This window comes from Seriola aureovittata, chromosome 9 (genome assembly GCF_021018895.1).
Source record: "Seriola aureovittata isolate HTS-2021-v1 ecotype China chromosome 9, ASM2101889v1, whole genome shotgun sequence".
Lineage (NCBI taxonomy): Eukaryota > Metazoa > Chordata > Actinopteri > Carangiformes > Carangidae > Seriola > Seriola aureovittata.
The window spans coordinates 13,945,638-13,961,746 of record NC_079372.1 but is presented as its reverse complement, the minus strand read 5'-3'; the positions used below and the strand labels follow the sequence as shown (position 1 = coordinate 13,961,746).

Genomic DNA, 16,109 nt, shown 5'->3' with positions numbered 1-16,109 from the left:
AGGATGACTGTGTGAAATCTGCTACAAGTCGAACCCAAAGCTACACTGTCATAATGTGCCAGTGTGGACCAATGTGTAAATTACTACAGCTTGAGATAACTGCTGGTCCTACAGCCACTTTACTAATATGGGGCTAAAATAGGAAGGAAAAATAAAATCAGTGTAGTAACATTTTCCACACATTTGATGACGCAAAGTAACAGTAAACAGTAAATAAAAATGCCCAGATTACAGCACTGAGTTGGGTCAGTGTAATGGATTAGGCTGCTGATTTTAGTCTGTAATGGATTCTGCTTTTAATGCAATCTTCCCACCAAACACTTTGGTTTGTGTGCATGTCGATTAAGTATTTTTTGTTAAAAGCCATCTGGCGATTGGTTTGCAGTGATCTGACTCTCTCTCTTTTCCATCAGTTCTAACCATTAAGTGATATAAATGCACAGGACTGTAAAGCATCATCATTTTCGCATCCTCTCTCTCTCTGTCTGTCTGACTCTCCGTTTCTGTATATTTCCGTGACTGCCAGGGTTCACAGACCAGCCTGTGGAGCTGCGGGGTTTCCCTGTGCACACACACTTGACCAAGGGCTCCAGAGGGTTCGGTTTCAATATCGTGGGGGGCAGCAGGCCAAGAGAGTTCCTCCAGGTCTACAGTGTGACTGCAAGTGGACCTTCAGCACTCAAGACAGGTAAAAATACAATGAACTGGGGGCAGTCACTTACAGGAAAGCTAGCAGTAATGTATTGCTGTACAGAAAGATACGTGAGATGAATCCTTTGAAACAAGATATCCATCTCAAGCTAAAAGTTATTAACTTCTTGCATGTTATTAGTGATAATAATAGACCTGCTATAGCTTCAGACTGAGCTCTGTAATTATGCTAAATCTTGCAAAACATAGAAACAGAAAATATTTTAATCAGAAATCTGTGTTAATAGTCGTGTCTCTAGTTCTCTGTCTCCACTCTTTGGGATTATTCGGGTATCTTCTGATCTCCCACTGCAAGTGTATATCACAAACGCTCCTTAATCCTCAAGGCTAGCACAACAAAATCTAACTATCATAACACATGCATTAGCACACACACATACACAAACATGCACACAAACACACACACTACAGGCAGATATCACCACCCTAGGAAGCCAGAGCACAGGCTGTCTCTGCGGGGACTGATCTAGTTCATATATGTTAATAGGCTGGTTTAGAGGGATTAGTTGGTTGGATTAATCCACACCCACACAAAACACAGACGTTGATTCATTTGCAAACTACACTCATCTGCACACTCAAGCTTATGAAAATGGTCAAAAAAGTTAAAACAGTGACATATAAACAGCCTGTCAGAGGAACCACAAAGGTACAAAGGAGTGTACGTTTGCTACAGATAAATAAAAATGCAAAGGGTTGTAATAAATGTGTTTTAATGATGTCTATCCATGTGCTTTCCTTTATGGTTTATTGTGGTTTATTAGCGGACCTCCTGGTGTACATCAATGACGTCTGTGTGTTGGGAGTGTCTCACAAAGAGGTGGTAGAGATGCTCAAGTCTGTGCCTGTGGGCCACAGCGTGGATGTCGAGGTTAGAAGAGGCTATCCCATGCTCTACAACCCTGACGGCTGTCCCAAGCAGCCCCCGCCAAGGCTACTGGACAGCGGGGACCCCATCCTACCACCCACCACCACCCAGCCTCAGCCTATTCACCAGCTGCCTCGCCTCCCAACACCCACTCCCCGTATCCAGCAGCACTTTAACTTTAACGGGGTCCACAGTGACGGAAGCTACATGGAACCAGGGGTGACTTTAGATGCAAATGGAAATGCAATGTCTTTCGCCATCAGACAGCTGCCCTCATACAGACGCTCCAGCATGAGCAATGCCGCCTCTTCGCCCCCCGTGCGCCCACCACGTTCCCTGAGAAGTTTAGCCAGGCTGCAGTCACTCGACCAAACCCTGGCCAGCCAGAGTGACAGTGAAGTTGTCTCTGCGATCGGTTCGCACAGGTAACACCAACACAGACATGGATCAGTGCCTGCAGAGATTGAACAGCATTCATTTGAATTTGTAATGCTTCTTTTTTAAGTGTTCAATTAAAATAATTAGTGGTTGATTGCAGTGAATTGGAAGCAATTCTGATTAGTATTGGATTTAAGTATCATTTGAGAGTTCACCTGTAATTTAAAATTCACTTTTTCAAATTAAGACAGATCTGTCTGTCTTAAATGTGACTCAGTGAGACATGAGATTTAACCCAATAATGATCAAAGGATTCTGGTGGTTGCATTTTTACTAGTTCCCTTTTGTTCTTATTTATAACTGTAGAGTTATACTGTACCAGAAGAATCTAATGTATCCTACACGTTCATCCCTTTAGAGCTGCAACAATTGCTCAGCAACTATTTGGATAATTGATTAATCGAAAATGAAGATAATCATTAGTTGCAACTCATTTCAGGATAAGAATATGTGTCAAAGCAAAGACTTATTTACTATTGATTTTAACTTGCCTTCCTCTTCCTCATCAGGGCATCAATGATTCGTAATCACAACAATAACTCCCTCTCAGCACCCCCTCATCCTTTACATTACGGCACATCCAAGTCATCGGAGAGCGACCTGTCCACCTGCACCCTCTCGGGGTCACGGCTGCCCCTGCCTCAGTCGCCCAGGAGGCCGTCATCCTCTCCCGGAGGCCCCCGCAGCGCTCACTCCCGCCTCTTTACACCGCAGACCTCGCACCTCAGACCCCCTCCCACCCCTGACAACCCCCATCACCGCACCTTCAACGGTTTCCATAGCAACACCAGCCCCACTGCAAGTCCCAGCAGTGTTTCCTCTCCTGGGGCGATGAGTGTGGGCAGTGGACTTGGCAGCGGAGGGGAGCTGGTGCCGGTGGCCTTGGCCCAGATTGAAGGAGACAGAGGCCTCGGCTTCAGCGTTTCGGCTGGCGGTCCGGGAGGCAGGATGACTATAGTGAAGAGAGTCTGGGACCGCAAGCAATGCAACTCTCTGCAGCCAGGGGATGCTATTGTCAAAATCAATGGAGCTGATGTCCAGAGTCTTAGCTTTGCACAGGTAACTGGGGACCAAATTGGATGGAAGTTATCCTTTGTCACAGGGCGCATGAGTTGTAATCAGTTCAATGAAGGAATTAATCACAACATACTTGTATGTTTGTTCACAGGTACAAACAGTCCTCCAAGAACACACCAAACAGGGAGAAGTCATCTTATTGGTTTACAGAGGAGGTAAATGATTCACTTTCGTTGTAGAGTCACTGATTTTTAGTAACTGACAGCTACGTTTTTTTCATCTCATGGTTATTTTTTCTCTCATCATTAGGCGTCTGTCATTCAGCCATCTCCCCCGGCTCTATTCGGAGACTTCCCCCGCCTCTTCTCCGCCCCCCTCCTCCACCTGTTGGCTCAGATGACTCCAGTGTGCTCCCAGAAGCGCTGCCTATGCCCCGCACTTCCATCAGCACTCCTCCCTCCCCAGCCCCAACACATTCCTCGCTGATTCAGAGCACCAGTTTCCTGGAGTCGATTCCGGTGACACTGACGATGGAGCCCAAAGACTGGATCAACACGGGCCTGGAGGATGAGGCGGGTGGTGTCATAGTGCCTGATTCAGGTGCGGTGAGGCAGGGTGGTGAACGAACTCGGCCACTGCGAGGGTTTGATGTGGAGCTCAGGAGAAAGCCGGGAGAGGGCTTTGGGTTCGTCATTGCTTCTCAGGATGTGGAGAATGGCAAAGGTGAGAGCCAACAAGTGATGAATTGTATATTTCGCCATGTGTATTAAGTTAAAATGTTTTGAATATAACACACTTTGGTTTTATAAGACTGAATGTTTTCCATCAAAGAATCTTAAGTAAAGCTTGAGGGGCATTAGCTGGACTTTTCTGGCCCAATAGAACCATTTGGTTACCTGCCCAGGGAAACACGTTTCATTTGGATGCCCTTGTGGACTGATGCACCATTAGCTAATTACAGATTAAAAAGTGGACACCATGGCCACACGCCACCAGATGAGTCATGATGAATTAACCCTCTTCTTCTAGTTTTTTTTCCAGGTTGGTTTTATTTCCATTGTTGAAGGAAATCAATCTTGGCATCTACTACTTTTCCATGACTTGCTTATCATGGACTGAACTTAGGGCACAATGTTTGAGTGTACATTTTCTGTTTTCTGAAAATCTAAACACAAATACACTACCCATGAGGTATTTGGGCGTTTGATTGGTGGCTACAACTTAGTTTCCTTTTTCTTACCACTAAGATTAAGAAACCATCTTCAAAGTTGAATATCTGGATCTCGTCTGATCTCATTTGCATCTCATTACTTCAGTCAACCACCTGTAAAACCATTAAAAAACACTGCACTCTGGGAACAGTTAGTAGCCCCTCTACCTGATGACCTGAGAGGCAGAGAGTGTTCATATGGGTAAAAAATAGTGAAGAGATGTATTTTGGTAATAAGCCATTAAGAGATTTATAAGCAGTCTATTCTCTCTTCATTGGCAGCTAGTGAATAGTCTGGAAGAGCTCTGAGTCTCTGGAGGATCTTGCAATGCCTCATGTTTCACTTATACAAACATTTGTACTTTTGTTACTGTGCCCACAGTTTAACATTTTGTTCCAGAGGAAGAGGGTGATTGTCTTTGGGATCAATATTCAGAATCTCATGCAAAATGTCTGATGGCCTGACTTATTGAATAAATAGTTGCACATTTTGGGAAATTTGCTTTTTCACTTTAGAGTTAGATGAGAGGATTGATACTATTCAGTACTGTAAATATGACACTGGATATATCAGATGATTAGCTTAGCCTAGCATAAAGACTGGAGACAGTGGGACACAGCTAGCCTAGCTCTGTCCAACAATAACAGATCCCCCTACTAGCACCTTTAAAGCTCACTACCTCATTAATCTATGTGTCATTTTTACACTTGAATTTTTGTATTGATTAAACAAACAAACCATAATAATCATACAGACATGAGAGTGGTATCGATCTTCTTATCTAACTCTTGGCACGAAAACAAATGAGTATTTCTTTGAGAAGTTTACAGGTTATTTACAGGTTTTGAAAGTGTCTGTGCTCTTTTATAATTCAATTTATGAGCTGTGATGTCTCTTTTGTTTAAAGTTTGTCTCACTCTGTGCTTCGTGCTTCTCCATTCATTCTGACCTGACTGGTCATTGATGCTTGTTTATGCTGTTGTATGTTGTATGTTCTGTGTGGGAAGTGAACACGTCCTGTCCTTTTAGTGTAGTGAATAGGAGGATGGCCGCAACATCCCTATGATGTATTACCCCCTCTCTCCTTCCCATGTCTTGTATATGCTGCGCTGTTTCATTTTGATGCAGTTCAATTTGCTTTATGGCCTGAGCGAACACACATTTGTGTTTTCATGGTGAGATTAAGGTTATTGGTGCACCTGTGTCCGCAGCACAGAGAACCTCCTTCCCTCCAACCTTCCCTCCTCAAACCTCTCGACACCTCATCGTGTCCTTATGCTCCCTCTTCATTTCTCAGAAACACGTCCCCTTTGTCTCTTCATATCCCCCCTTTTCCTCTATCATTTCCTCCTCCCATCTTTCTCTTTCTCCTCCACTCATCAGTCTTTCCTTCCACCGCTCTTGTCTCCCTCTCTCCCTCACGAGCTCCCGCCCACCCTCTCCCTCATTCTCTCTCTCTCTCTCTCTCTCTCTCACACACTCCTTTTACTCTGCAGTAAAAGCGTCCAGTCTGGTTTTTCAAAAGATTAAAACTCTCCCTCTCTCTCTCTCTCTCTCTCTATCTCTCCCTCTCCCTCCCTCCCACTTCCCACTCTCCCCATCGCTCTCTGAATGCCTAATAGAAATGCTACGCTGAGCATTTCCCTCGCATAGGATCAACAGAGGGGACAGCAAACCTGCGTTTTAGTTCCTGTTGACCGTCATATGTGAATCTCAACACCTTTGAATCGTCCTGAAACGGAATATAGGACTTTTTTATCTTTTTTTTGTTTGTTTTTCATTCTGCTAATGAAAGAGCCATGCTGGAGAGACTACAGTCTGCTTTGAAAACTGTGAAGGAGTCCAAACGTAATTATTTGCTCCAATTCTTATTTTTATATTTACCAAAAATGGGGAGGGTACCGGTTTGGTGCAGTGTTTCACGTTTAGCTTTTTGCATGAGTGAGAGGTTTTATAATCTGTGTTGCACTCTGAAGTTTGCTTGGTCAGGTGTGTTGACTTTGGCTGTATGAAAGTTAGCTCCACGAGCTCACACATTTCTAGATCTCAGAAGCTGATGCTGTGAGAGGTTTGTAGTATGATTATATTTCCTGTTATTCTCACTGGTGTTTGCAGAGACAATGAGAGATGAGAGAGAATATAACATGTTTTTTTGTTTTTTTTAAACCCAGCCAGGCTTAAAGCAGCATATGACATGATGTGGTAATGGTCTGTGTATTAGAGCCATTAGTGAGCCACATGAATGGATTTATCAGATAGTTTTAGCAACGCTGACTCCAGCATTACTAACCTGCACATACACTGCTGTGTGAATGATCCTGCCAAAGATCAACAGTGCCCCCCCCCCCACTCTCTCCGACACGTAGTAGGCTTCTGCAGGCTGCTATGGGGATGTCTGCACGGGCCGATGCATCTGAGCTGCAGAGGGGGATTTTACGATGGCAGGGAGGGAAGGGGGGGGGGGGGCTGCTACCACTCCGGAGCAGTGATCAGTGCAGCGCGTCAGAGGCTGGCTCGCTGGCTGCTGGGCATACCGCAGTGGGATTACTCTGGACAGGAGAACATGGAGAGCCAGAGGAAAAGACACAACAATATAAAGCAGTCCATTTGGATGCATCTGTGTGTAGTTTAAGCATGTGTGTTTGTGCATGTGTGGCTGAGTACATCTGTCCCAATCCCTCTGCGTGTGAGTCACCATGTGTCTGTGTGTGTGTGTGCTAAAACGGTGCTGTGTGCGTGTGAGCATGGCTGTTGCATGTGTATTCATGTGTTTGGCGACTGTTGATGTTCGAGTGATGTATTATGCATGATAAGAAGACTATTTGCAAAGCTGCCTTGGCTTTGATTTGACCTGATTGCCGTTTCTGCCTGGGTCACCCAGATTACGCCCAGACAGATTGGAGATGCGTCTCTGGGCTTTGAATTATAGGCTGTACCTTTTAATGGGATCATCATCCCAATGTGACATACACTCCATGTCATATGACATAGTCCTAACCCCCTAATTGCTATTTTAATCTGTTAACAATCATTTCAATTCACTCTATGAGGTAATTTAAACATGCTATTTTTATCCTGGAGGGATGTAGACTGAAGGGACAGTCATGTACCTAGGCTGAATGAGAATCTCAAAATGTTTATACTGCCTGATGGGCTACATAAGGCCACTGGCAAGACTCTAGAGGGGCCAGCTGTCACCAAAGCACAGCATACCCTGAAAGAGGGGTCATGGGGAGAGTAATAGGGAGTTTACTAAGACACATAGAGAGAGGAGCAGAAGATAGAATTTGAAGTCTAAGCAGACAGAGACAGACTGTCCAGCTAAAAACTGTAAGAAGCTTTTTTAGTTGGTGCAGAAGATTAATGGAAGCAAATTTATTTTTAGGCTGTTTAATATCTTTCTCATCAACCTTAGATACTGACCGCTCAGCTTAATTGTGAGTGATCTCTTTGTACAGAAGATAAGACAAAGTGAGTTAATGATGAGGCAAATTCTCCATCCTCACATTGTGTTTTGTATCTTCTCTTCAATTCAAAAGTCAGTTGAATTGCACAAAAGACCAGAACACTCTTGCACATTATCTGCTTCACACTCCTGTTGGAGTTACTATATGTGGTGTGTTTTCTTGGTGTTAGCGGTGCAAGGGCAGGGAGAGAACGGCCAGCCTCTTCCCACACAGAGAAAAAGATATTTTGTGGTGCCAGCAAGTATTGCTGTGTGAGTGTGTGTTTTGTATTCCAGTAGCATACCAGTGCAGACAGTCTGCAAGTTTGGGGATCTTAGAAGAGCAAGAGTAAGAATCACTGACGCTGTATAAACCGAAGTGTAAACATCTAAAGTCTGTTGTTATGTGGAGTTTGACAGATTCAGGACAGGAAAATATTGCTGGAAATCCAGCGCTTCATGACAGTTTGCTCTAGAGGAGCAAGACAAATTATTGAACAGCAAACAACAGTTCATCTGACAGTGTGTCAGCAGATGGAGAGATAGATTGATAGATCAGAAGATGAAGGAGAAAAGGAGAGTAGTTCAAGGAGATAGTTGGGGGAGGTGTATATAAAAGCTTCTGTGGAAAGTAATCTATAAAGTAAACCCTGCCAAAAACAATCCAAAGCTTAATTACAGCTTGTTCTAGGAAATCTGGCATATGTACAAGTGAGATAAAGCTTCCTGCTTTTAAATGTATCTACATTTCACCCCACTTATTACTAACTGCCTTCAGTTAAAAGCAAAGTTTTGGAGCTTGAGCTGGAGTTTCATGTTCCTGCTGCAGCTGTAGTTGAGTCCAGTATGAACAACTCAACAACTAATTCAAGCAACATGTCATTTAAAGTAGGAGTAAGTAACAGTTTGATTTCTTTTGTCCTCTCCTCAGCTGCCTCTCTTCTCCCTCACCGGTTTGTGACGGTCCGTCGAGGCAGCCCAGCAGCCAAGAGTGGGCAGATCCGGCCTGGAGATCGACTGGAGGCGGTAGAAGGACACTCAGTGGTGACTCTGCCTCATCGAGAACTTGCTCAGATACTTCGCAGAGTTGGAAATACTCTACGGCTCACCATTGTCCCCCGTCCAAGCACCTGTAAGCATAGACATAAACATCCAGTGAACACATACACACAAATATATAGGCTGGCTCTCAATTTATAACCTAATCTCAAACTTCATCTCCTCCAGACACTTCTAGCCTTTCAGAAGCAAATGAATATGACCCCGGTCACAAAAGCAGAAAAGGTCAGAGGTCACGTCCAAAGGTGCGTGCATAGTCATAATCATATTTTATCCACTGCCAGTATGTGATATATCTTACAGTGATGATTATCAGTCTCCCCTCTGACTCTCTCCGCCCTTGTCTCCCAGCGTGACTCCAGGTATTACAGTGTGGACCTGGATCGTGGACCCTCAGGCTTCGGCTTCAGCCTCCGAGGGGGCAGTGAGTACAACATGGGCCTCTACGTCCTGGGACTGATGGAGGGGGGACCAGCCTCACGGAGCCAGAAAATGCAGGTGTGTTTGTTTGCTTTGTGTATTTGGAAATTTGTTTATATACATATACTACTCAGTATACTCCATTCCTGTTACCCATTTATGTATAATCTCCATTTGAGTGTATCATCTTGTCTGTGTAAATGTCATTGCTGTTCTGTGTGTGTACAATTCCTAAAACCTTTTTTTTTACTAATTAACTAACTAATTCACAGCACTACTTCCAACACACGCCTGATGTTGTCAGGGATGATTAATAACAGGATACTTGTAATGATGTACCATAGACTTCAAAATACAAAAGACATACACCTCTGTTGGGGTTTCTTGCCAAACAATGTCCTGTTATTCCAGATAGATATAGAACAAAATCCAGATGAGGCTTTGGTAACATCAGAGCAAGGAACTCAATGCCTATGAAAACAAGTTCAAGTTAAAAAAAAATCAGTTAAGTTTTGAAGGACCTAGTGTTGCTGTTGCTACATAGCCAACATTAGCATTAACAGCTGTTTACTTGCCAGTTTAGAAGAAACGTGAGTTCAGCATCAAACTTAATTTCTTTACGCTCCAAGAGTTGTCTCCACTGTTGGAAAGCAATGCCAACGTTAAATCTTGTCATTCGCATCAGCTGTACTTTGTTTCGCGCCAATTGTCAAACAGTAACTTGCTAATATCCGCTAAATATCACCATGGTAGCATTGTCCTTGTGAGGATGTTGTCATGGTAGCGTTAGCATTTAGAACAACATCACAGAGCTACTAATGTGCCTGTAAACTTTAAAGTCTTGTTTCTAATTTCCCCACCTCAAGTAAAGAAAGTAGTCACCACACTATAATCTTGACCTGTCACAGTAGCACAGGTGTACATAATAAAAATGAATCATGGCTGTTTTGTGACTTCTGGCTCACAGGCATCGTTAGTGTTATTAGTAACACCTGAGCTTCTCCTACAGTGACGTGTCAAGATGTCTGCTGTGAAAAAGGCCCGTCTTAGTTACTGTTACTGAGTGTTGTGCTGTTTTAATGAGTTACTGGAATAGATCACAACATTTAAAGTAATGTGGATGCTGTGTTTGTGCGTGTTGTGGCTGCAGGTGAGCGATCAGCTTGTGGAGATCAATGGCGACAGTACAGCAGGGATGACGCACAGCCAGGCCGTCGAGCAGATCCGCAGGGGAGGCCACCGCATCCACCTGGTGCTCAAGAGAGGAAACGGCTACGTGCCTGACTATGGTAAGACACAGCGGGAGAGCGGTAGAAAACATTTTTTAAAAATCAGGGAATCTGTGTTTGGCATGTGATGCATTTGTCTTGGGTATAAAATCTTCTTTCTTCTTTTTCCGTGGCTTTGATTCTAACGAAAATACTTTCTACCTTTTTAATCTCTTTTTTTCTTTTTGGTGTTTTCCCTCCTTTAACTCATCCACATTTCTGGTTAATTCAATATTTTTTGCTTTTTAACACACCCACACTACATTTTCTCTCTCCATTTGGGTCTGTCTCGGTTTTCCTCCCTTTCTCCTCCTCCTTTCTGCCCCACTCCTTTCTTTTCTTTTCCTTTTTGTTCTCTCTCTCTCAGTGGAGCTCTCCAGTTTGTCTCTATGTATGACCAACTCCAAGCTAGGCGAGCCTTGCTTCTATGTCATTGGACGGACAGAGAATACGCGGTTGGTAATGGTTCCTGTTAGTTCTCCCATTTTCTGTCTCTCTACATTCCTCTGCTCACTCACCACTGCTGTCTTCACGTGTAGTGAAACAAGCCTGTGTGTTGGACCTCCTCATTCTAAGATAATCTCGATTATCGGTTTATGTAGTGATGTAGCTGTAACTTTATGCTTCTTGTCCAATTTAGTTCCCCTCATACCTACCTCTGAACAGAATTCACCACCTTCTAAACACACATAGAAAACTGCATAATTGCACTATTATAGAGCATGCTGATAATCAGATATGTGTTGTATTTCTAATGAAGGGTTATCCGAAGGTTACACTGAAATACAAAAGCATCTGTTGTTACACAAGATAACCTAATGTACCTCTTACAAAAAAAAAAAAACTTTCTGGATGTCAGAGCTCTTTAATAACAGATTACATAATGTCCTCTGCCTGAGATTTTGCTCTTCCTCTCAATTACCTGCCTATTCAGTCTTGTTTTCTCTTCCTTCCTCCACCCCCCACCCCCCCCTACATAATGTGCATCCAGGCCGTGAGCACAGAATCACCTCCCCCTCCCTCCTGCGTCACCCCAAGGAGCAGGGTTTGGCTGCAGTAGACTCCACTGGGCGGAGGGGGCGTAGCAGCTCTAAGCAGAGGAGGAGCAAGTCTTCAGATGGACGCGAGAAAGGAAAAGGGACTGAAAGGAGGAGAAGAAGAAGACGGGCCTCAGAGGGAGAGGGACGCTCAGGTTTGCAAAGCCCTGTCTCTGAGCTGGGGGAGAGGTCTCGGGAAGCCAGGGACAGCAGCAGGAGGAGAAGGAGGAAAAGAGGGGCTCAGAGTTTACCCAGAGATGCCCTCAGGAATTATGATGATAGTGACACAGAAAAAGGAACAGTGAGGGGAAGAAAAAGGGAGAGGGAGAGGAAGAGGAGGAGTAGAAGCAGACCGAGGAAAAGCAGGAGCGAGGAGAGGGTGGGGAAGGCAGAGGGCAAGGAAGAGCCTGAGGGACAGCAGGAGGTAGCTGCTGTTGAGGAGAAGGTGGAAGAGAAGGATGAGGAGGTGGAGGTGGAGGAGAGAGTTAATTTAGAGAGCGGAGCAAGTGATGAGAATATTATCCTACCCATTCCAAGTCCAAACCAAAAGCTTCCCAGTCCCAAAGAAAACTGGGAGGCTTCGAATGATGAAAACTGGGACATGGCAGCAGATTACAGGGAACTGAGGAAAGAGAAGGAGCCGGAGAGCGAGCAGGAGCAGGAGAGGTCATGGGATGATGACAGGGGTGAAAATAAAGAGACGGCGCTGAATGAGAATGAGAAAGACGAGGATGCACAGAACGGGCGCATCAAGAGGCCTTTACCAAGCGTTGCTGTGATGGATCCAGTGTCACAGAGAAAGCCCTTCTCCTTCCTCACCTCCACACTGTCCGTGCAGCAGCTGGGAGACGATGAGTCAGATTCTGGAAACAGCCAGTCTGATGGCAGCGTGTCTGCTGCCAGCATCTCAGGCCTTTCTATGGCAGGCGGGCGCAGGGCCGCGGTGCTGCCAGGCCCTTGGCTCACACCCAGCCAACAGAGGGTGGCACAGGATGTAGAGGGGAACAGGCAAACAGGACAGGGGGGAGGGGGAAGCGCTGTCTCTTAACTTTTGACAGGAAGTAGAGAATGCAGCAGCTGAATGACACTGTATCAGATTCTGTCCATCTCACACTGTTAGACCTCCACTTGTTTTCTGCAGCTACCCACACGACCAACATTTTCTCTCAGTCACTTTGATATCTACAGTAGTATGAAGTACAGTAGTATGTGCCTTTTTACAGCTGACCTCTGGCTGACGTTAAATGTCGAGATCACATTTTAACTTGTAAATGACACCAACGTGGTAAAGTTATGTGTTTTTCGCTGGTGAAACAACAACGACATTGTCGTTTTTTTTCTGGGGCACTGTTGCCCTCATTATGTTGCACTTCTTTATTCACGTTTGCAGCATTTGTGATAGATATTTCCAGGACCGCAAGGTATTTCAGACACCTTCGTTTGACCCTCCTCCTATCTCTCACTCACCTTTCTGCTTCTCTCTGGCTACTTCAGCACAGTGTCCTCTCTTAACTACCCCCCCCCAATGTACAGAGACTTTCACTTATACCTCATGAAGATACTGAGCAATAATAATGCAACAGTCCAAGACTGTCAGCCATTCATATCCACTGCACCACGTCGATCTGGTCTGAGAGGAAACAGTGTAACGTGTTTGTACAATATCCTCTTTGTCTTATGTGGACACTTGCCTCAACTTGTAATGTTGTTCTATATAACTTAATATATGATTGTGATAATGCAAACCCCTTTTTGACAGCAGGTGTGAAATATATAGTCTGTAAATATTTGTAGAGAAATAAATGACAGAACCTATTGTAAATACTATACTAACTGGAGCCAAGCCCTGATATGTATTGCTGTATTGTAATACATCATGATAAGTCTCTATATATAAATATATGCAGTATATCTATATATTACGTACAACAGCTACACATTCAGATTATTTATTATTGTGTGATGAGAAATGACATGAAAATTGCTATATAGCTTTTGTGAAGGCTCAACGTGTAAACAGATTAAGAACTATATTGTACCTGCCCTATTCATAAATGAATGTTTTGTAATATGCTGCTTGAGTGTGGATTAGGATGCTCTGTGTCGTACCCTACTTCAGAAGTCAGCAAAAGATGCCAAAAATATGCATTCAGCGTGCATATTTCAAGTACTGTTAATATGGTGTATGTGCAGTCAGAACAAAAACCACTGTCTAGATTCTAGAGAGTGCTGTGCCCATCGTGCCACGTACAGTTGCCTTGGTAACATAAACCACTTTATCCTAACCACTGATTTTCTTACTGTGAAAACCCTTGCTCCGAGGTCTCTAACAGGAGAGGTGGGCAGGCCGTTTAGTAATTTCAGTCATGCCAAAAAAAAAGAAAAAAAAAAGAAAGGCCCTTACTGTAAATTCACAAAAATAAAAATCATAAGCCTCTGCAGAATCTGAGCTCAGTGTTGCGTCTGAGATGAAGAATAGCACATAATTTTGTTTTGCTCCATTTTTTAAACATTCTGTTATGGGGGAAAAAAACAGGAGCCAAGCTGAATGGATACTGTGAGATGTTATTTTTCTATGAAATAATCTTTTTTGAAATACTCAGGTTTTCAGATACTTTGCTCTAGATAAGCCATGAGGAGGAAAAGTTACAGAGTGATTTCACGTCATGTTCAAAATGCAGAGTAGGATTCATATTATTTCGATATTAAAGCAACGTTACGTTGATCCTTTACGGCAGCATTTGGAGACGCAGACTGTTAAAGCTTTTTTGTTACCAGCCCATAATTATGTAAAGGTTGATGCTGTAAGCCATTCCTTCATGTGTGCCCACCATTCACAAACCACAGGAATAAAATGAACTGCTTGCTGTGCCCTGTCCATTTGTTTGCATCACTGTGCTGTCCAGAAGTGGTGGTACGGTGACCAAACCAATGCACTGCATTCCCCAACCAGTGACCATACAGAGTAGCTTGGTAGCCTATATGTACGACTTATTTTATAACGTTTGCTAATGTTCTTTTTTTAGACTTTCATTTCCTACGGGGGGATTATGTGGCTGAACTGTAAACACGTTCTAATAAAACTACAAATAAACTGCTGAACCAATTTCCTCAGTGGTCATGCATATCTTTCTGTTATTGCTTTTTTGAACAGCAGAAAAACCTCAGTTATGGACAGCAGATGGCAGCAAAATTGTAGGCTATAGTGTATTAAGCAGAAATGGGATTTTACGTGATGATGATGATGAGAGAGAGAGAGAGATTATTTTAGGGATCCCATTAGATATGTATTCACAAAAAGGGTGAGAGGCATAAAGAGTACACCAGAAGACAGCAGTAACTGTAAAACTGGTTGCAGATGAATGAGATCCACCAAGAGGGTAAAAGTCTGATCATTTTCTACAGATCAATTATTTAACCTGCTTTTTGCAAGAACATGGATTTTACATTTTCCATATTTTCTCACTTGCTACTCAGTCTAATATTAGTTTCTTATATTGTGAGCAGCTTCACCTGTGTGAGAGGCTGTTACACAGAAACAGGAATTTATAGGGTCTCAGCTCAGATATGAGCACTTAAGTACTGGCACTAAAAATAACATCGCTCTGAGGCCTGTCTTTCTCTCATGTTGTCCTAAGCCGCATCCTTCTGTTCAAGTCAGCTCAGACGTAAGCTACAAAAAAAAATATATCACCGCATTAACAACAGCGCTGCTCCTAGCTCGAGTGCAGGAGGAGTGGATTCTTAGCCATTTAGACAACTTCAATGCATGAATTTCTGCTACAGAGAAATGTTCATCTGTCTACACTGTCTGACAGGTAATGAATTGCTGTTTTCTAGATGTGCACCCCGGATTCATAGCCGCTCAACAGGATTCCTGAAGTGTGTAAAGCTACAAACAAAGATACAAAAAGAGAGTCTGGCTGTACCTTCAAAATAAAATGTCATCTTTACACGTGACATATTCTACAACGCAATCTTCCCCAGTGATCTGAATGGAAATGGATTTAAAGTTGTAACTAGATATAGTTATCTATAACATTTGTTGAAAACTGCTTCTGCGACCGCGCCTGCACTGTGTTGTCACACTTACAATAAATACGCTGTGTGGAGCTGTGTGATTTGAGCCCCATTTTATACAGTTTTATTTCACTGTTACTCAAAATGGAGAAGTAGCTAGTCTGGTGTTAGCAAGAAGAAGGGAAGATGTGTCATTTAACCAGTACTCATTCTGATTCCTCCAGTAATATACAGTACATGCATGGACGGATTAATCCACTTGTGGGACCTTTGACCCCACCATCTTTCTATCGCCTATATCACCTTCAAGTAATCAAAACAAAAAGCTTTCTAAAGGAACATGCACCATATGAGTACAATATAAGCTTTTTGAGACAGAGACTCCAAGAGCCTTGGATACATGTTTTGTCAAGGATTTGTTTTCAGACATGAAAATCTGTGAAAATGACTCAATGTTCTTTGTAGTATTGTTTGAAAATGTACGCACGACTTTAGATCTGGCTCATATGCATTTGTGGTGTCTTGTAAGACCATCCATGCTATAAGAATGACACAATGATAAAAAACAAAATCCAAATTAGTTTTTTTAATTATGTTTGCGTTTTCATTTACTTG

General features: G+C 43.3%; 1 protein-coding gene across 4 annotated transcripts in view; it reads left to right on the top strand.

The window, feature by feature from the left end:
• The window catches only part of LOC130175461 (membrane-associated guanylate kinase, WW and PDZ domain-containing protein 2), a 37,411-nt gene extending 22,827 nt beyond the window's left edge, over positions 1-14,584 (top strand). For 2 of the 4 annotated variants that reach the window (XM_056385966.1, XM_056385965.1), the window contains exons 8-17: positions 527-688; positions 1,476-2,004; positions 2,527-3,076; positions 3,186-3,249; positions 3,344-3,757; positions 8,622-8,822; positions 8,918-8,994; positions 9,101-9,247; positions 10,320-10,458; positions 11,429-14,584. In XM_056385966.1, coding sequence (XP_056241941.1) covers positions 527-688; positions 1,476-2,004; positions 2,527-3,076; positions 3,186-3,249; positions 3,344-3,757; positions 8,622-8,822; positions 8,918-8,994; positions 9,101-9,247; positions 10,320-10,458; positions 11,429-12,522 — 3,377 coding nt within the window. In that variant the 3' untranslated portion in view covers positions 12,523-14,584. Of the gene's footprint in view, positions 1-526; positions 689-1,475; positions 2,005-2,526; positions 3,077-3,185; positions 3,250-3,343; positions 3,758-8,621; positions 8,823-8,917; positions 8,995-9,100; positions 9,248-10,319; positions 10,459-10,804; positions 10,909-11,428 lie in introns of all 4 variants that reach the window. The other 2 variants (XM_056385967.1, XM_056385968.1) reach the window with 2 other exon arrangements.
• The last annotated feature ends 1,525 nt before the right edge of the window (positions 14,585-16,109 follow it).